This window comes from Pipistrellus kuhlii, unplaced genomic scaffold (assembly GCF_014108245.1).
Source record: "Pipistrellus kuhlii isolate mPipKuh1 unplaced genomic scaffold, mPipKuh1.p scaffold_m20_p_11, whole genome shotgun sequence".
NCBI lineage: Eukaryota > Metazoa > Chordata > Mammalia > Chiroptera > Vespertilionidae > Pipistrellus > Pipistrellus kuhlii.
The window spans coordinates 25,717,904-25,738,702 of NW_023425416.1; the positions used below are offsets into that span (position 1 = coordinate 25,717,904).

The 20,799-nt window shown below is 51.3% G+C and overlaps 2 protein-coding genes across 6 annotated transcripts in view; one reads left to right on the forward strand and one right to left on the reverse strand.

Annotated features, from left to right (window-relative positions):
• Nucleotides 1-823: 823 nt before the first annotated feature.
• On the forward strand, nt 824-13,555 carry NME9 (NME/NM23 family member 9). Its single transcript, XM_045579259.1, has 12 exons — nt 824-944; nt 1,466-1,502; nt 2,909-2,966; nt 4,096-4,199; nt 6,158-6,229; nt 6,350-6,466; nt 7,489-7,564; nt 8,033-8,115; nt 8,437-8,529; nt 9,551-9,705; nt 11,359-11,495; nt 13,312-13,555. Exons 2-12 carry the CDS (start codon nt 1,470-1,472, stop codon nt 13,356-13,358), a joined length of 975 nt encoding a protein of 324 aa, XP_045435215.1. The 5' UTR covers nt 824-944; nt 1,466-1,469; the 3' UTR covers nt 13,359-13,555.
• A 2,613-nt stretch (nt 13,556-16,168) lies between these two features.
• The window catches only part of ARMC8 (armadillo repeat containing 8), a 79,789-nt gene continuing 75,158 nt past the window's right edge, over nt 16,169-20,799 (reverse strand). For all 5 annotated transcript variants that reach the window (XM_036431344.2, XM_036431346.2, XM_045579258.1 and 2 more), the window contains one exon: nt 16,169-18,538. In XM_036431344.2, the coding sequence (XP_036287237.1) occupies nt 18,369-18,538 (170 nt within the window). In that variant the 3' untranslated portion in view covers nt 16,169-18,368. The remainder of the gene's footprint in view (nt 18,539-20,799) is intronic.

Here is a 20,799-nt window from a genome sequence, read left to right on the forward strand (position 1 = left end):
GTCTTGCTTATGTTAGCTTTATAGCAAGTCTTGAAGTCCAGTAGAGTGAGTTTTCCAATTTTCTTATCCTTCTTCAGTATTGTGTTGGCTATTCTGCATTTCTTACCTTTTCATATAAACTCTAGAGGCAGTTTGTTGATTTCCACAAAAGAGCTTGCTGAGATTTTGACCGAAATTGTTCTTAATCTATCATCACAATGGGAAGAATTGACATCTTAACAATATTGATTCTCCCTATCCACAAACATGGAATACCTCTCCACTTCTTTAAATATGTTCAGTTTCTTTCATCAGCTATGGTTGGTTTCTAGTTCAATTCTATTGTGGTCTGAGAACATACTCTGTTTTATTTTTATTCCTTTAAATCTGGTAAGGTATGTTTTCTGGCCTACATTGTGGTCTAACTGGGTGAATGTTCCATGTGACTTGAGAAGAATCTGTATTCTGCTGTTGCTGGATGAGGTATCGCTTAAATGTGAATTCGATCAAATGTATTGATGTTGTTATTCAGTTCAATGTCTGGCATGCATTAAGTAGGGGGGGGGGGGAGAGGGAAGAAGGTGCAGACCAGCCCTGCCGGGGCAGCAGGAGAGATGCAGGGATTCAGGGACACAACTGTGTAACATAACACCGAGGTGCACTGGTCTCTGCTGGGTGGGTCCCAATCTCCCAGATACTGACAAACACTTCAGCCAATGAGAATGTCTCTTTAGTCCAATTCTGACGGCAGGGGGCCCACCTGCCCTTCTGCTGGGCCCAGAGTGGGCGTGGCTTACAGGTCTGCATGTTAATTGCCTGGCCAACTTGGCGTGGGTCTGTGTTGCCATGACGACCGTGGCTGAGTCGCAGAAGACTGGCTTGTAAACTCTGGCTGCACGTTGAAGACTGTGAACCTTCGAAGATCACTGACGGTGGCTCCGTTTCCTAGGAATACAGGATTCACAGTAGGAATAACAGGATTCTGTGGGCTTTTTTCACCTGAATTCTCTAGCTGCCCTGGTACCATCGCCTGGGGGCCCTCTGCGGGCTCCGCAGTCAATGCCCCCATCCCAGCCCTGCGAGCCATGACCTCCGCGGGCTGCAGGCTCCGCTTCCACGGTGGGGTGTTCATTTGCATCCGTGCACTTATTTGCTGCCATTTATAATATGTTTACCTCGCAGTGTTTCCCAAAGTGTGGTACGCGTGCCCTCAGGGGTACGGGAAGAGTTTGGTGGGGGTATGCGTTGCACTGGAGTTTGGTGGGGATATGCACTGCACCGTGCTTAGCTGCGCCTAATTCTACGTTCTCATGAGTATGAGGGGTACTCAGCGTTACGAAAATTATAGAAGGGGTACACACATGTCAAAAGTTTGGGAAACACTGCTAGAGGATGCTGGGCGGGGTGGGACAGTCTGAAGTAGGCTGGCTGATCTGCGCTACTGGTGTGTGGGGAGGCCAGCCTAACGGGGCTTCTGTCTTTGCAGAGCCATGGGCAGCAAGAAGAAGGAAATCGCCCTGCAGGTAGTAAGCCTCAGGGGCGCTGACTCCAGCACTTGGTGGGGGTTGGAGGATGAGGAGGGTGCTGTGGCCAGGAAGGGAAGTGTAGAGTGGATACTCTTTGCCAGCAGTGTATGACAGGCAGGCCGTGTTCTCCAACCTGAGTATAGATCTCGGACTCGTAGTGACGGCAATGTTTTGTGCTCTTAAGTGCAAACAAGTATAGCTAGCGTTGGGTTTAAGCACATTTTGCTTACAGTGCTTATTCAGCCTTGAAACTCTGTACCACTTTTATAGTTTTCAAAATAAAACTAAACAACCAAGAAATATGGATCGATAGACTTGGATGTGACATATTTATTGTTGAAATAGAATTGCAACTTGCTGCAAGAATATGATATAGATTCTGTTGAGTTTGTAACTGTATGCTCTCTGGAGACCCAGTGGTCCCAAGACTGATCTGTTTAGTCATTTGCTTACTCAACAAGTATGTTTGGGTATTTTACGTGCTGTGTGTGCCTTTGTCATAGAAAGTGCTTCACATAATTTGCTATTATGACTTTATTGGGAGGATCAGTAACACTTGAATAGAGTTCAAGAGTGACATAATAATAATATACGTGTTCACTTTTTTATTGTGATGGTTGTATTGTGGCTACGTAGGAATAATGGGCTATTAGGCTGGTAATTTACTTTCAAATAATTCAAGGAGAAAAAGTTCTTTATATTGTACTTGCAAATTTCCGGTAAGTTTGAAATTGTTTCAAAATAAAAACATACAAAAATGTATGCTATCGATGAAGAGGGATAATATGTATTTCTCCTTGTATTTAATTTTTTATATAATTCAGAATACTTTGTGGATAATAGAAAATGTGGGGAAATAAACTCACTGTCAATTTCTGATGTGGATGTTCAAATATATTTAAGAAAAGATGTGCAAAACATATACACTAACTCCAACCAGCCCCAACTAATTTTAACCAATTGCTGAGAAAATGAAGATTTAATAAATGATGAGAAACAGCACATTCATGGCCTGGAAGACTCAAAGTTGTTAATATTTCAATTATTTCCTAGGTTGATCCTCAGAATCAATGCAAATCTCAATTAAAATCTCTGTAGGAATTTTAGCAGAAATTGCCAGGCTGGCTCTAAAATGTTTGTAGAAACCTAGAATAGCCAATACAACCTTAAAAAAAGACAAAATATGGAGGACTCCCACTGCCTGATTCCAAGACTTATTGTAAAGCCACAGGAGAGAGGAGAGAGAGAGAGAGAGAGAGAGAGAGAGAGAGAGAGAGAGAGAGAGAGAGAGAGAGAGAGATAGATAGAGAGACAGAGAGACAGAGAGAGAGAGGGAGAGAGGGAGAGAGGGACTCCCCATTTGTGCCCTCAGTAATTCAGCATTTGTTCTTCTTTGATGTTAGGTCAACATCAGCACCCAGGAGCTTTGGGAGGAAACGCTCAGTTCCAAAGGACTAACTGGTAATGTATTATAACCGTTGAGACTCATCCTTTAAAAAATTGCTAAATGACAGACTTACCATGAAGAGAAAAGCTGCAACCATCACCATTTTCCTATCACCTTGAGTTTCCTGAAGAACCAGGTGATTTCTTTGTACACATAGGTCTGGCTCGAACATCTCTGTGGTGGTGAGTTCTGTGAGGGAAATTAGTCAGTACCATCGGGGAGCAGCCTCCGGGCCAGGTGCAGGCAGAGGAGAGGTTCCCTCACACCCACTGGGGCGCACAGCACACAGCCGGCGCCGAAGCAGACCACACGGGATCCAAGTTTCCACCTGGGTCGCTATCAGAGTCACTTTCCAGGAGAACAGTGTTGACTTTCTCACGTGAACAAACTTCTCCTTTACCCAAAGCAAGTCACCTGTCATTCATCAGGGGGGAAGGTCAAAGCTCTGTTTATTATCAAAGAAGCTAAGAAGTGATTGTATGCTGACAGGTCACCTGCAGCAGCTTCCTTTTAGAATAGATGGTTTCAGTCCATTCAAATATTTATTTATTTATTTATTTATTTATTTATTTATTTATAATTGATTTTTTACAGAGAGGAATAGAGAGGGATAGAGAGTTAGAAAAATCGATGAGAAAGAGTCATTAATCAGCTGCCTCTTGCACACCCCCTACTGGGGATGTGCCCACAACCAAGGTACATGCCCCTGACCAGAAATGAACCCGGGACCTTTCAGTCCACAAGCCGACGCTCTATCCACTGAGCCAAACCGGTCTCGGCAACCATTCAAATATTTATTGAGGGCCCCTCTGGGCTGGGTCTGCACGTAGCCTGAAAATTCCTATGGTAAAGGGATCGTGGTGAGTAAATGACTTCCCACCCTGCACTGCTTCATTGTGTATAGAATCCAGAACGAGTTGCTTAAGAAGGAGGGATAGCTGTGTTTCCACACTCGCTCACACTCTGATGAGATAATAAATCTCTGCAACCACTAAATTCCCTGCAAACGACATCCACCTGAGGGAGGTAGCATGTGCGCGCGCACGTGTGTGTGTGTGTGTGTGTGTGTGTGTGTGTGTGTGTTTGCCGGACATGGGTGCGGGGCTCACCGAGCCGCCCGGCTTCTTTCCCGGTTCCACGCAGTTGTCGATGTCTATCAAGGCTGGTGCGGTCCCTGCAAGCCCGTGGTGAGCCTCTTCCAGAAGGTGAGGATCGAGGTTGGCCCGGACCTCCTGCACTTCGCCTTGGTAAGACCCTCCTCGGCAACGGTCACACGATGTTGAGAGAAAAGGGAGATGTTTAAACACAGGAGCAGGAAGTGTGAGCTCCCATTTCCGAGCACTGAAGAGGCATCCACTTGAATTTTTAAAAATATATATATATTTTATTGATTTTTTTTTTTTTTTTTTTTTTTTTTTTTTTTTTTTTTTACAGAGAGGAAGGAAGAGGGATAGTCAGAAACATCAATGAAAGAGAAACATCCATCAGCTGCCTCTTGCACATCCCCCACTGGAGATGTGCCCGCAACCAAAGTATATGCCCTTGACCAGAATTGAACCTGGGACCCTTCAGTCCGCACGCCGACGCTCTATCCACTGAGCCAAACCGTTTCGGCCCACTGTGGGTTGTTTATTATCACACACACACACACACCAAACAGTCCCTCTGGCTACAGGAACAGAATACCCGCCACTCCCATGGGTGTGCTCCCTCTCAGCTCAAAGACACTGTGAACTCCGGAGTTTTCTCTTCAGAGCTCAGGGTTTCAGGATTTCCATCCTCCACTCCGCAGAGGGGGATGCTGAGTAAACATTCACTTGGATTAATGTATGGAAATGGGAATACATTCCAGAGACCTGTGCAAGAGACACGCCATGGTCTGAGGTTCAAAGACCGGACACAGAAGACGGGCTTTACGCTAATCTCGCCACAAGTTTGACTCCAAGGCCTCCGGCTCCTCCCGCTCCTGGGAGCCGATCTGGAGCCTCTGCGGGGGGGTGGGGAGGAGATGTCCCGGGCGTCAGCAGGTTTAATGAGCTTCCTTAAGGCTGGAGGCGTAGCTGGTGGGGAGCAGGGGAGACCATTGTTTCCTCCTCATTTTATTCCTCAAAAAAGTACAGCTGCCAACAATTTTTGCCAACGTGTTGACAGGACAGATGTTATGATTCTGATGAAAAGACAATAGAAGCATGAAAGCGAGTCTGGGCTTCACCTGGGGAAGGCAGTCATGGTGTGTGTGATGTACATTTGTGGGGAGTGTATATGATAGGTGGTGTGTGTGTGTGATATGTGGTGTGTGTGATAGGTGGTGTGTGATATGTGGTGTGTGTGTGATAGGTGGTATGTGTGTGTGACATGTGGTGTGTGTGTGATAGGTGCTGTGTGAGTGTGATATGTGGTGTGTGTGATAGGTGGTGTGTGATATGTGGTGTGTGTGTGATAGGTGGTATGTGTGTGTGACATGTGGTGTGTGTGTGATAGGTGGTGTGTGAGTGTGATATGTGGTGTATGTGTGTGTGATAGGCGGTGTGTGAGTGTATGATAGGTGGTATGTGAGTGTGTGATATGTGGTGTGTGTGTGTGTGATAGGTGGTGTGTGTGTGATAGGTGGTGTGTGTGAAAGGTGGTGTGTGTGTGTGTGTGTGATATGTGGTGTGTGAGTGTGTGATATGTGGTGTGTGAGTGATAGGTGGTGTGTGAGTGTGTGATATGTGGTGTGTGATAGGTGGTGTGTGAGTGTGATATGTGGTGTATGTGTGTGTGTGATAGGTGGTGTGTGAGTGTATGATAGGTGGTGTGTGAGTGTGTGATATGTGGTGTGTGTGTGTGTGATAGGTGGTGTGTGTGTGATAGGTGGTGTGTGTGATAGGTGGTGTGTGAGTGTATGATAGGTGGTGTGTGAGTGTGTGATATGTGGTGTGTGTGTGTGTGTGATAGGTGGTGTGTGTGTGATAGATGGTGTGTGTGTGTGATAGGTGGTGTGTGAGTGTGTGTGTGGTGTGTGTGTGTGTGTGATATGTGGTGTGTGAGTGTGATATGTGGTGTGTGAGTGATTGGTGTGTGAGAGTGACAGGTGGTGTGTGAGTGTGTGGAGTGCAGCATACGTGTGGATGTCCTGTGCAGCCCCTGACATCATGCCCCTATCATGCCCCTGTACCCGCTGTGCCCATGGACCTGGGGGATGCCATGACTGTGTTTTCTGTAGGCGGAGGCAGACTGTCTGGACGTCCTGGAAAAGTACCGCGGGAAGTGTGAGCCCACCTTCCTGTTCTATGCGGTGAGTACGTTTTCAGAACCAGGACTGCTGGATGGTTACAGATCACTGGAGGTCAGATGGGCAAGCCTCAGGGGCATTCTCGCCGGGAATCACCGCGGGGTCACACTGATCCCGCTGCAGGGAGGGAAGCTGGTGGCTGTGGTTAGAGGAGCCAACGCCCCGCTGCTGCAGAAAACCATCCTGGACCAGCTGGAGGCCGAGCGGAGGGTGCTGGCCGACGGCCGAGAGCGGAAAGTGGTAAGGAGGTCGGTCACGCCGGCAAGCAGCAAGCTCAGGGCGTGCTCCGGGCCTGCCGTGCCCTCCCCTTCCCGCCAGTCTGCCTGGGCCTGTCAGCCGGAAGCTTCAGGGAGAGCCCCAGGCCCCGCTGACAGGTGCATTATGAAATCTTCTTTCTGGAGCCTTCTGTTAAAGAGCTGTCCCTTCACCCAGAGTGCTTCCACTTTCTTTGTCCATCTCCCTTCCTCCCCTACTTCTGCTCTTCCCAGGGCTTCTGGGTCAAGTGAGGGGATCGAGAGGTGGGCAGGCGGAGTCCAGCCTCCGGGCGAGCTCTCTCCTGGCGACCCGCCGCCCTCACCTCGCATTCCCGAAAGCCTTGCTTGGGATCCCAGAGGGCTCCCGTCTTGAACTTAGAAATTAAGCTCTGTCAGGACCACGAGAAACAAACAGCCTGTGGCTCTGAGATGTTAGTTCCCGGTGACACGGGCTAGGTTTTCCATAAATAACTGGCTGCCCCCGAAGGAGGACACACCTGCCGAAGAGCCCTCGTGCTCGGCGTCCATCGCTCCAGTCCTCACATTCAGCTCCAAGGGGCGAAGTGCTGTTTGTATAGAACGGACAGGGATGGAATCACACTGTGCCCCCAGGACACTGGCCATCTCCCCCAAGAAAGACGATCCCACATGCTGGTGCCCTCTGTCCTCCTGCCCCGCGCTGGGTGGGCAATCGCTTCAGATTGACTCGCATTTCGGTTCTCCCGTTTGCCGGCTCTGTATGTGTGCTCGATGCTGTGCAGACAGGCAGATGGTGAGCCTTATGCTCGGCACGGATTTCCTTGTCTCCAAACGCTCTCACCGCCGGCTCCCCGCGCCCTCGCACACCTACTAGCAAGGACCTCCACGGACCTCCTCGCTTCCAAGATGGGTCATCTCGACCCTTTGGCTGCTCAGTCTTTTGAACCTTCATGTTTTGCGTTTCTACGGGTTTTTGAAGGTTTTGCGGTCATTTTCATGAACTAACAACCTCTGACCAATCTGTATCAGATCAAAGATGAGGCTCTCTCTGAGGACGAGGAACGCTCTTCCCACGGAAAGGACGGTGGCCCAGACGCGGACGTGGGTGAGTGCCCGGCCACCCAGCAGGGCCAGAAAGGCAAAGCCAGGAATCATGAGGGTGACCGGAAGGAACAGGAACAGCCAGGCCTGTGCTGCTTCTGTCTCCACTCCTCCCTCCTCCCCCTGCAGGCCTCCTCTCTCAGCCTTCTGGGTTTCTGTTCCTGATGAGTCTTTCATCTCCTCCCATTCCTCCCTTGCCCCTTCCCCATCCATCCCTTCCCCCTCCCTTTCCCACCTCCCTCCCGGGGCTGAGTCTCTGGCATGTCTCTGTCCCCTGCAGCCAGGTTGAGGTTGAAGTCTGGAGCCAGACCTGTGCTCCCACTAGAGTCCAGGTCTGCAGGGCCACAGCCAGAGGCCAGGAGGGACCCTGGGAGCTGTGTGCAGAGGCTGTGCGGCCCCTGCAGCGGCCTCCTGAGAGCCTCCATGATGGAGAAGCCCAGCGCCTGACAGCACCACCCTTGGCTTATTACAGCTTCGTCAGAGAAGACCTGCACCCTGGCCATCATTAAGCCAGATGCAGTCGGCCACGGGAAGACGGATGAGATTATCGTGAAGGTACGGAGACAGCACTCATCCCACGGGCTGCCCTCGGATCTCCTCTGGTGGAAAACAGGGGTGGGCATCGTGGAGCAGTGTCCTTCCTAGCGGGAAGAGAACGCTTTTAAGGAGCTTTGACCCAAATTCCATGTAAGTAAATGAAAATGTAGAAATGTAAGCAGGAAAGATACAATCAAGATGAGGATTTCCACGGCTTTTAATGCTGCCTTTTCTATTATCTTTTACTTTTCAACTCATTTAGATGGGGATCTGGGCTTTGTTTACCCTTTCAGAATATGTGTGTGTGTGTGTGTGTGTGTGTGTGTGTGTATTCTGCAGATCCAGGAAGCCGGGTTTGACATTGTAACGAGTGAAGAGAGGACCATGACGGAGGCAGAAATGCGACTCTTCTACCAACACCGAGCTGGAGAGGTCAGCTTGTCCGCTCCCATTGCCCAACCCACTCCCACCTCTTCTCTTCCGGGTTTGATTACAGGTTATTAGTTTGGGAGAGAATAGAGTTATTATGAAGAACAAGAATATAACAGGATACTAATGTTGCTGTATCGGTGAAGGCGCTTTGGCTGCAGGAAGAGACTTGGACGCCACCTTAAGTAACGAAAGAAGGGACTTATTGAAGGGATTCTCCGTAACTCTGGGAATTGAAGAGTTGAGTGAGAAGGGGTTGGGGAGAAGAACCAAGACTGGTAGGGAAGGTCAGGAGCGAAACCTGAGGGCAGTCACTTCGGGAGCTGGGGTGCTGCCCTTGAACTCGGGGTCGGCCACCTCCCTTTGCATCTGCTTGGCTCATGGGCTTGGGGGAGGGAGCTGGTTGCCTCTCTTGGTCACAGCCCTAGCTCTAGTTGAGGTGTGTGAGCATGGGAGGCATGGGGGTGTGGGCAGACATTATGGTTGTCAGCCAGACGAGGGCCAAATGATGAGGGAAGGGCTGCTCAGGAATGAAAACCAGAGAGCTGCTACTTGAAGGAAGAGGAAGGATTCTAAAGTACTGCCAACACCCCCCCCCCCCTCCAAACACACACACACACACACACACACACACACACACACACACATACACACACACACACACATACACACATACACACACACACACAAACCCAAAAACAAAGAAACAAACAAAGCCTCAACTACACCCCACCCCTGGTTGCCCAGCATCCATACATAGGATTTCCACATGTGATTTTAAAAAACCGCCCCTTTTTACCTAACTTCTTACAATCTCATGTGCAACCTCAAATGAGTCAACCCAGTCTCACCGTCCTGCCTTTAGCTTGCCCCTGGTTCTCGTGGGTGTGGGGGGCATCACCACCCCCCCTCCCAGGGGCCCTTCAGGGGCACGCTGGCTGGTGGCAAGGCTGCCCACAGACCCGCCCATCCTGTGGGTGGGCCGGCCCCCGCTGACCCTCGGCCGCTCCCCTCCCTGTTCCAGGAGGCATTTGAGAAGCTGGTCCATCACATGTGCAGCGGGCCCAGCTGCCTCCTGATCCTCACCAGGACCGAGGACACCGAGGACGTGGCCGCCGCCTGGCGAGCCCTCATGGGGCCCAGTGACCCGCACGTGGCCAGGAGGGAGCAGCCTGACAGGTGGTGTCACCAGCCGGGTCCCCATATCCGTCTCGGAACCTGCATCCGGGGAGGTGGAGGGCCCCGCCTGATGCTCAACCCCGAATCGTGGGTAACACAGGGAGTTCTCTGATGGCCACGGCTCCCCTTTGTTCTATCCTGGGGGAGACCCCGACATTCTCACCCTCCAATCCAGTCCCCTGCCCTTCGCCAAAGGCCTCCTGTGACTGCCTCCTCTGCCCAGTTCTAAAGGCCACTGCTGGACCCAGGCCTCACTGCTCTCTCATTGAGACCCAAGGGCGGTCTCAGGACCACCTGCAATGCTCACCCAGGAAACACAGACCCCTGCCCCCTGCCCGCTCCCCCCCCACCTCCGGCCAGCCGAATCTGAGCCTGGATGGGGTCTAGGAAGATGCACTGCACTCAAGCCCCTCAGCGCCTCCTCCCCTCCCTGGGTGCCCTGAACATGAGCACGCTCGCTGTTCTGCATAGTGTCCTCGGTCTGCTCCTTGCCCCTGAGTGTTTCTAGCCTGACACCACCAATACCAAATGCACCCCGCCTTTCTTTCCTCTGAAGCTGTGCGCGGCCCAGCCAACGGGAAAGAAATGAGCCAGAGGCTAAGTAACGGAGGCTGCTCCTGGTAGCTGTGGGGGCCCGGGACATTCATGCCTGCGGCAGCCTGGGCTAGCGAAAGACAGCCCTGCGCTTGACCCCAGGCTACCACAGACTCAGGCACGGCCCTTCTCAGAGTCTGTGTTCCCTCGTGTGTAAAATGGGGCTCAGGCACGGCCCTTCTCAGAGTCTGCGTTCCCTCATGTGTAAAACGGGGATCTGAGCAACTATCAGGGGGGCTATTGAGTGCATGGTTAAGAGGCAGAATTCAGAATCTCTCTTCTTCCTCTCACGGTGTGACCCCGGGCCATGCTTTAACCTCTGCCTCGATTCCCACATCTGAAAAATGGGTGCCATAATGGGACCTGCCTCATGTCGATGTGAGGGTTAAATGAGCATGTGTGTGTGTGTGTGTGTGTGTGTGTGTGTATATATATATATATATATATATATATATATATATATATATATATATATAGTGTCCCTCAAAAATGTAACACGCGCTTTGAATAATTATAAAGGCAGTGTTTATTACAACACCTTTTACTTTCAAAATGGAGCTGTCAGCTGTTGAAGTGTGTATACATTTTTGGGGGACACCCTGTGTGTATGAAGCACTTAGGACAGTGCTTGACACACAGGCAGTCCCAGCAATATTAGCATCGGCTGATGGGGCCGCGGAGGGGCTGACCCCTCAGACCGCTCCGAAGCCCTTCGCAGGCGCGGCCCCCGGTTGTGACCTCAGCCAGACGGCAGCCCCTGGGCGTCCACCCGGACTCACCCCATCCTGAAACCGGGGCCCGCACAGAGCCTCCCTCCCGGGGCTGCGGCGCGAGCGAGAGGAAGCACAGGCAGTGTGCCCGGGACGCTGCCCTGGCGGCACAGATGCCCGCTCCCGCCACCCTGGCTGCCGTTCCCGGCGTTTCCAAAGGAGGGAGAGCGAGCCATTCCGCGGAGAGGCAGGGTGCCCGTTGGCAGCTGGTGACCGTGCTGCCAGTGGGCAAAACCTTTCTCTTCCAAGTGAAACCACCGTGTCTTGTCCGTGCTGCCCATGCCCCCAGCCTCCGCGCTCAGTACGGCTCGGAAGCGCCCTTCAACGCGGTCCACGGGAGCCGGGACGCCGAGGCCGCCCGCCGGGAGCTGGCCCTGCTCTTCCCCGGCTTCACGTCCGCAGAGCACGCCCCCGAGGCCTCTCCGGGTAAGCCCTCCAGGCAGGCTCGGTGTCCATTCGTCGCTAGTGAATATATGGGGGTGGGATGGAGGGGGTTGGGGGGGGGGCGGGTAGCAACCACACGGTAACCACGTTTCCAATCGGATGAGGTCCGGCTCAGACAGGAGCCGTTACAGCCGCAGCCGCAGTCCTCGCCTGCTGGGATGCGCGGAGTGAGAGCGCGGCTGTTCCATCGCATCCCATTTTCTTGCGGCATTCTTACTCTGGAGCCGTATTTTCATTGCCAAGTTTCTTTGCATTTTCCCATGGAAACCACCGGGAAGACAGAGCTTTCTGGAAGCCGACACCCAAGCCAGCACAGCGGCCAGATGTCATCCCCTCACTTTCCCCCGTTCTCTGCAGGCCTCACGCTAGGCCCTTGGTGAGGTGGCTGCGCGGAGGGTTACACAGAAGGGCCCTCTGTCACCCTCGTATCCCTCAGCCCCCACACTCTGGGAAAAGCAGACCGGGTCATCATCGCCTCCACATGTGGGTGAGAAACCTAAGACGTCCAGAGCGCACAGGACTTACCCCCTTCCACGCGCGGAGCCAGCCTGGCCCTGCTCCTGCTCCTGCGGTTCTAGTTTGAGCCTGAAGGGACCAGGGCGTGAATATCCTGGGAAAAGCAAAGGATGTGAGGTGGGGGGAGGGGATCCTCGGGAGAAGGCCCCATGCAGATCTGAAAGGGTGATAACCCGGGGGTGCCCAAATGTTTGGGTTTTAACTGATACATTACCTAAATGTTTGCTATGTTCCTCGTTTTCTCAAGATCTCAATGCAGCCAGGTAAGAGTAGGTGTTCTGAGGGCACGCTGAGTGGGCAGTGGATTCCAGAGAGTGGAGAAATCCTGTAAAATACCGAGTTCACACACCTGAGTGCGACTTGCGATTCCTCACGGCCACGGCCCTGTGGGAGGAGCTCTGGTGGTCCTTCGGGGCCGGCTTTCCTCTGACACCCGCCCTCAGAGCCCCAGGGTCATGGGACAGGGCCGTCCTTTTTGGAGCGGCCAACTGGAAACAAGCAGGTCTCCCTGGGTTCCAAGACTGAAGTATAAGGAGAGCGAATTGGCTGTGGAATACTCATTGGGGTCACTGGGGGGTGCTGGGAGATGACGAGGCTGACTTTTGGGCTTCACGTGATCCCTAAGTAAGGGGGTGGGGGTGGGGGTGGGGGAGAATTCCAGAAGGGCTGAGCCCAGACCACACCCCGGGAAAAAGTGCACAGCTTCCTGCGGGCATGGCTTTCTTTGCAGTCTCACAAGGTGCCGGTGTTCCGCCCATTTCTTGGCGTGTCCTGCTGTTTAGTTGTCAGGAGCAGAGTGTGCTTCCCACTTACCCAGCACTTTTTCTGCTAAGGGGCAGGGGTCAAGGCCACTGAAGACAGGCAATCCAGGGTCTGAGTCCTGGCTCCACTAGGTACCAGCTGAATAGCCTCTGGAAAATGATTTACCTTTTTGGTCCTCAGGTTCCTCATCTGTGGAATGGAGATAATGACAGACCCGTTTTAGCCCCATCCTAATACCTCTGCAATAAGGATCTTCCCCACAGGGCTGTTGTGAAGACGAAAGGAGACCATGGGTACTGGGTTCTTAGCCTGGTGCCTGACACATCCTAAGAGCTCATTCTCTTTCATCCCTGGTCCCTAACATACACATCAGGGCCTCTCTTGGGCATCCCTTCCACCCTGACTCCTAACTTTATTGTCTGATGATGTGGCTAGGACCCCCTTTCCTCTGTTTCTTGGTGGGACAGAGGACTGGGACAGGCTGTTTCGGGAACCCTACAGAGCACCTGTCGTCCCACAGAGCTGGAGGAAGGAGTGGTTCCGCCCTCCCCTGAGGATGTGCACTGAGACGGAGGGGCTGCCTCTGCACGTGACCCGGGCTCGGCCAGCGAGCGAAATGCCAGTGCCTTCCCATCCGCTGCGCAGAAGGAAAGCTCTAGTATCGGATCTTACTCTTGTGAGCTCCCATTTCTTTTAGTGTAGCTATCTTTCACGAATAATAAAATATAGTTTCCTGCCTTATTAAACAGTGTATAGTACATATACTTTGTGTGTGTGTGTGTGTGGCTATTTCTGGAATTTTACAAAATAAGCGGACATTAGTTGTACTCTGCTGTGTTGTCTCGGGGGGAATTTATTACTGGAATAAATCTACTTTATGAATTAAACAATTTCAGAGCTTAACTTGGTAACTATGCACCTGAAAGCAGTGCCACAGGCTGGGATATGACACTGCCGGGCCCACGGGCTTGGAGGCAGAGAGGGGAAGCCCAGGCTTACGGCCTCACGCCGCCTGTCCACGCCCCATGGGCAGTCCTGTACGCTGCAGGCCTGCCTCCGGGGCCTTAGTACACCGGGGCGCTCCTGAAGCAGTGCTTGGGGTCTCATTGGAGCCAGGATCATCGCATTTTCCTGACGCTCCCCTCCTCCACTTTTTCGCGTTAGATTCTGGTGGAAGCCTAATTTTAAAACCCGAGAGAGCTCCTGGTGGCTGTGGACCTGGTGGCCTCCAGCTTCCACAGAACTGCCTGACTTGGCCCTCCCTCCATGGCTGTGCCCTCGAGGGAAAGCAGCTTTCAGTAAAAAGGAACTATTAGCACCGCAGGACCATCAACATGCACAGCCACACCCTCTTACCAGTTTGCTCTTCGGTCTGCTTGGACATCCACTAAGCCCAGGCATCGTCCCTCCTCTCGGAGTGAGCAAAAGGCCGTGTTCTTGGCAACTCTGGGCCAACGCCAGCGATTTCCTTCTCATTTGCTGATTTTCTCCAGAGAACGTCGCTCCTCTGACTTGAAGTTCTTTAAACGGGCAGTTCGCACCCCAGAAGACTGCTCTCCGCGGGTGCATTGCCTTCTGCAGCCTCTGGCACAGGGCACATGTGCCGGCGCTGGGGGCAGAGGCTGAGCTGAGCTGCCTGCAAGTGGAGACCTGAGCCACCTCCCAATGGAAACGCTCTGTCCACTGTGCTCACCAGCGTCCGTGGGGAACCACGGGGCCCTCCCTGGCAGGGCACGTCAGGGAAGGTGAAGCCGCTGCTGCGGACGGCCGAACCCTTAGGCCGTCATGGGGATGCGCTCCTCCCTTTGGGAGCGGGCTCAAGAGGGGGACTCAGGTGCTCTGTGCCCACAGAGAGCTGGCCAGTGCCGTGGAGAGTCACCAGAGCCCTAGGCCTGGTCGTCCACACCGCCAGTGCTGTGCGACTCTGAACGAGCGGCTTGGGAGCACACCCACCCGACAGCTGTCTGATCTCCCCAGAAGCTGGGAAGCCAAGGATCGTCCGTCACTGGAGAGAGGAGAGGCGAGGAAGGAAGCAGGGGAGAGAGAAGAGCAGGCAAGAACTGAGCCTGGGTAGAGGAGGATATGTCGGTTCTGTGACCATCTTAAACCTTCCCAGGAAGTGGCTGGGAGTGGAAGGGTCGGGGGAGACATTGTGGGGGACAAAGAGGGGGGACCCTAGGTCACAGGGCCAGAGTGGAGGAATGTTGACACACCCTTCCTTTCTTTATACAGCAGGGCCTTTCCCCCCAGAATTAAGAAGGTTCGTGGCAGAGGAATGGAGTTGGTGGGAGATGGAGGAGAGAAGGGCCCAGAGCTTGGCTATAAAGTGTCAGCCACTCTCTGCGGGCAGAATTCCTTGGCCAAGATGGGGCCTGGCTTCCCGGCTTCCTCTGACAGAAGGAACCCTCCTGGGGCTGCAGGATGGCTGCTATCTGGGGTGTGAGTGCCTGAAAGGGTAGAGGGCAGCCCCAGCCCATGGAGTCAGAGGGAGGTTCCTCTCAGCAAGAGGGCTGAGTGCCTGGCAGACAAGGTCAGGAGCCGGGGATGCTGACAGAAGGGCAAAGGCAGGCGGCTCAAGTGGGCCCCATCTGGCCCTTGGGTTTGGGGTGTCCCTTAGCTTCCTCTGAAGCTAGGTCAGGGGTCAAAACTCCCCTCATGCTGGCAACTGACACGTGCCTCCTTGCCCAGCAATCAGGAGTCAGTGGAAAGGGGCAGGGCTGGGGCAGCACCAGCCTCTATCGCAGGTGGCAAGGGATCACGCCCTGTCGACTCTCCATCAGGATCTGGGGTCAGTCTCCCTTTCGACTCCTCTCTCAGACCTCAATTCCAAGTTCCCTCTGCGGTAGGGGAATTCCCTCCCCTGCCGATCACCTCCCCATCTTCCCCCCACGCTCTGGGGCAGGTGTCCTTGGCTTTCTTCCTGTTTCCAGTGAGACCAAGAGACAGGAGGTGCTTCTCTACATTCTAGAGGTGGGACAAGCACAGCCAGGGAGTGGCCTGCCTGTGGGTCCTTGCAGGGGGACAGCAGCGGCCCATGCACTGTGCAGCTGGTCATTTTCCAAGCGTTGGGCCCGAGTCCAGGTGGCACCCAAAGGGGAAGAGGATCGGACGGAGGGGGACACAACACTGGGGGGATCCTGTGGCTGGAAATGACCGCCTGTAAAGGGTCTGCTGGCCTTCAGGAGGCCAGGAGGAGAGGGGCCCCCAGAATGCTGCAGAGGCCCCTGGGAGCTGCAGTGACCCTCCGGCACCAGCCACACCCTCTGAAATGCGAAGTCACTTCCTGGTTTCTCACTCACCAAGTCCCAGGTTGCAGAAGCCAGTACATCTCCTAGCATTCTAGACATTTGGAAAACAGACTCCTTTATAGAAGTTGCCATGATCTTTCTTGGCTTTTATTAGCATGTGTTAAAATCATATCATTCAAACACTACCAGGAGAACACGTATTGTTCCACATAAAGTGCTCAAGGGGAAAAAATGCAACTCATTAAATTGGACATTCTTTTCTAGTTCATAGGTTTTGGGTTACAATCAGGGCACAAAAGGAGAAACAGAATGCAGTATTAGAGAGAGCGAGAAGCTTAGTTAAGAACTTGGGAGAAGACACAAGATCACATCCCATTCCTCCCACCTCTTGCTGACAGAACACTGCACCTGTGTAGAGCAGCGAACAGCTTTGTTTTAATAAATACATTTCCTTCATCGAAACCAGAAAAGTTAATCATAGTAAAGCACTTTTTTCTTTGATCATCGGTTTATAGCCACAGGCAAGATTTACCCACAGAGTTTAAGTGTGAAAGTGTTATTTCATTGGGCTGTTAGCTTCCTAATGCTATCTGGGTTCAAGATTGTCTCAGCAATTCGTTATTGGTTTCTGTATATTTACCTGGTACCTTTAAATACCAGCTCTACACTGTTTTGGGTTACAAGTGCCAAGCAAGGATGACCTCACATGAGCACTCTGACAGCTGCACAAAACCTAAGCGCCTGTTGGGACAGATGTTTAAATCAATGGTGTTCTGAGAACGGAACAACTTGGAAATCTCTGTGTTTGAATCTCGCGTGGTCAGGTTGAGAACAGGAAAAATGGCGTTAAATACATTTAAAAACATTCATCTGCAATCAAACACATCTGAATCTTCCAAGGAAGGTACAGGGTGGCGGTGGGTGCCCGCGATGTGTGCGACCACATCAGGAGTGGCTGGTGGGCTCGGACCCGGGGTGGCCTGCGCCCACGGCAAGCTTCTGGCCGCAGACTCCCTTCCTGGCCACAGTGCCTTTGACCGTCTTTTAACAAAGGGAAAGGAAGGCTGGTTCTACCTTCAGTCAAGAGCAATCTCAGTCGAGTACACTTGGAAGCTGGCCCGGCAGGCGGAGCAGAAGGACCAAGCACACTCGCTTGCGGAAAGGACTCCTCTTCGGTCCTCCCAGGGAGAGTCCCTTTCCTTCTAGCTTCAGTGTTTTGGGCTTCTTGCAGGAAAAGGTCTTGGCTGCATCTCTCACTAAAATTCCTATTTCATTTTACAAAAGGACACTCAATAGCAGTGTCGCGAAGAGAAGAACAGCTTCCCATGCTATCCTGCTCTTTGCTTTTTCCCTCAGATGGGTCTGAAGAGCATTCCGGAGTTTCACAGCGATGCGTGCTGCTTCAGGCAGCACAAGGTGACCAGACTTTGTTTCCAGGAAGCGATGAGCTACTTTAGCCTGAGCTGGTTCAAATCCTGCCAGACACTGCTGCACCAACGGCAGGGCTGAGGGCAGCTGGGAGGCACTCCGTGCCCAGTTCCTGCCAAGGGCAGCCCAGAGTTATGGCTGGGCTTCCACTATCAGTAGTTATGTTTCCCTTGGATGTTTCAAAAACCTATGGTGACTCTGTCCCCTCACTCTCCTTCACCCTGTCCATCTGACCTGGAAGTCTGAGAGCTTATTGAATTAGGCTGATATTGACGGCAGTAAGATGCTAGCTCACTATTTTGCACAGCACCATATATCGTGCCTGTTATTCAGGCCAACTATAGCCAATCTTTTCTTTCTTTTTTTTTTTTTTCTTTGTTCTTTTATAAAGAAAATCTATGTAAGTTGAGGTTCAGAAATGCATATATATATTTTTTTACTTACAAATATTCATCTGATCAAAATTCAACATAACCTTTATGGAACACTTAACAATTGTTTTGTTTTTAAAATAACATTTCATTCAAACTGTATATAATTCAGTAAAGTTATTTTATACAGCAAGCAATGCTTAAACCCTGGAAAATCTGTAGAAAAGAGATTTTCACACAAAATAAGAAAAGAAAATTTTGAGGTATCCCCCCCCACACACACCCATTCACCGTGACTCATGTGCGCACACACACATACACATACATTTGTGTATGCACAGACACACTCATTCTCACTCACAAAGTGGCTGCAGCATAGGCAAAAAATTGTAGGTCCAAAGGAAAATGATTGATTGTTCTAATAAAGAGTCCAGGTAGCTCAGAAAAAACCCCCAAAACAAAACACAATAGTCCTCTGAGGAAATTACTACCTCGAAAATATGTTCTCAAGATGAAATTGAGATCTAAGCCTACCAAATTGCTTTTGCAAAACAGCTCCCTGCAGTCCAAGGTGACGTGTGCAAACAGAAGGAATCAAATGAGGCTAGTTTCTGTACTTCCTTTACCGAGGATGTGGGATGCTCGCGGGTGCCCCAGCTGCTCCCGTCACGCCAGGTACTGCTGCAGCGCCGTCTTGGCCCTGAAATCACAAGGTTCCTGTTAGCCAGCATCTCAGAAGTATTAATAAGGGGGAAAGCCTGCGGCTCAAAGATGGTATGAGGGAAGTCTAAAATGTTCGATTCCCCAAAGGGGACTGGGTGAGCCCCGCTGGGCACCTGCCCGCAGGGCAGAATTCTGCAGTCAGAAGACACTTCCAAGCCAGGCTGGCTCCATTCCTCTCCTGTGGCTCCCTCACACAGGGCTGCTCTAGCCCTTACGGCTGCTGCAGCCCAGTGACAGTCTATAGTTCTCCTTGCCACTGGCACAGAGTTGCCTGGGACCTGGAATCATGTTCTATTGCCATGCAGGTTTTACTCAGCGCCACAGGACACTGGGGAGGAAGCTTAGGGTTTTGGAAACTAAAATTGACCCAGGAAGGTGTTTAGGTGCTGACTAAAGGTGCACAGAAGGCGCCAGGACGCTGTCATGGTTCCTGTGCCTCAGAACAGGTTACAAGCTCATCTACTTCTTCCCCTAATGACACTGACAATGTGGGATGTACGTTTATTATGATTGGGAAAGAAGGCAACTAGTTGGAGAGGAAAAGATGCAATGTGGGCAGCGACTTGACCTATCCTGATCCTGGTAAAGGTGTCTTCCTTTGAGCTAGAACTGAGGAGGCCTCCTTCACCGCTCCTGTTATGAGCTTGTGGGAGTTAGGAAGTCAGGTTTTAGCAATGGTCTTCCCTTCTACGCTAATGGAGGAAAGGCTAACATTTTCAGTTCCTATTGGCTGATGAAAGTATACCACGTAGGCGAGGCATGCAATAAGCTGGCCTCACGTGCAGTTTCTATATAGCAAAGTAACAGATATAATCTACAGTTTTAAAAGTGGCATACTAAGGGATATTCTTGTAATTATCTAAGACTCTATAAAGATGATAGTTACAAATAGACCAACACTTCGGAACAGAAAGCTCTATTCAAACTGTCTCTAAGTTATAAGTTGAGTTCTACAAGGAAAATTTCCTTCAGAAACAGGGGTATGGCTGCTACTACAGCCTACCTCTGAGTGAGCGTATTTTTATGCACAGCCCCACTCTTCCAAGGTCCTCGTTTATCTAACAGGCACCGCAAAGTGGGCTCGCCCAAACAAGAACTTTTTATCTCCCTGTCCCTACCCACTTCGCTCACTTCTTCACCATCTTGGTCAATGACAACCCACTATACAGTTGCTTCAGGCTAAAACTCTAGGCAGTTTCTTGTTCTCTCTTTCCTGTTGGTACCTTTAGATTAAGTCCTGAATCAGACCACTTCTCAATACTTCTACCACTACCACCCCCATCTCTTATGCACAGGCCAACAGCCTTTAACTAGTCTCCCTGTTTCAATTTTTGCTCTATCCAGACGATTCTGTCCACAGCCACCAGAATGATCTTCTAAAAATTCAAATCAGATGATGTCTGTTTTGCTCAAAACTCTCCAATAAACTCTGAGTGAAATCCAAAGGCCTTACTATTGGCTGCAAGGCTCTTCACGTGCTCCCCACCTCCTCCCTGAGCCCCCTTCTATCTCTCTCCCCCGGTTTCGTTTCCTCCAACCCCAGTGGTCTTCCTGCTACTCCTTGAACATGTCAAGCTCATTACTGCCTCAGGTTCTGCCCCTCTGCCTGGAACACTCTTCCTCTGAACATCTGCCTGGCAGACTCACTTCATCCAGGCCTTTGATCAAATGTCACATTTTCAGAGAGGCCTTATTGACTAATCTGTATGAAAATAAATTTTCTTACTCTCCAGTCCCTCAACTTGCTTTTTGTTTGTAGTAAATCTCATTTCCTGCTCTTATATTCCATATTTGTTTGCTTACTGTCTGTCTTCTGTGCTAGAATGTAAGTGCCATGAAAGTAAGGACTTCACTGATTTTATTCACCGTTATATCACCAATGCCTAAAACAGTGCCTGGCAGAGGTTAGTATTAACAAACAAGCTACTGCTGAATGAATAAGGGTTCAGAAGAGAGGAGACTGAAATGGTGAATCAAGATGAACATGAAGATGTGATACTGGACTGGGTAGGTAGGGTGGGCATGGGATTGGAGGGAGGACGTAGAGGATGAGAAAGGCAGGGCCAAGCCAGGAAGGGCTTAGGTTGTGCTTAAGAATCTGGAGATGAGAGCTGATGTGCATTGCTGTAGTCATGGTTATACACGGAAGTGAGCTGAGAAGTGAAGGCTGCATGATAAGGGAGTAGGAAGACACAGCTAGGAAAAACACTTTTGACCATTTTGAGGCTAGAGGGATCT

What these genes read in the sequence shown, in the direction of transcription:
- NME9 (XM_045579259.1), top strand. Translation starts at nt 1,470, where the DNA reads ATGGGCAGCAAGAAGAAGGAAATCGCCCTGCAG. An exon ending in AGAAGGAAATCGCCCTGCAG is followed by an intron (nt 1,503 to 2,908) that starts GTAGTAAGCCTC and finishes CTTTGATGTTAG; the next exon opens with GTCAACATCAGCACCCAGGA. An exon ending in CAGTTCCAAAGGACTAACTG is followed by an intron (nt 2,967 to 4,095) that starts GTAATGTATTAT and finishes GGTTCCACGCAG; the next exon opens with TTGTCGATGTCTATCAAGGC.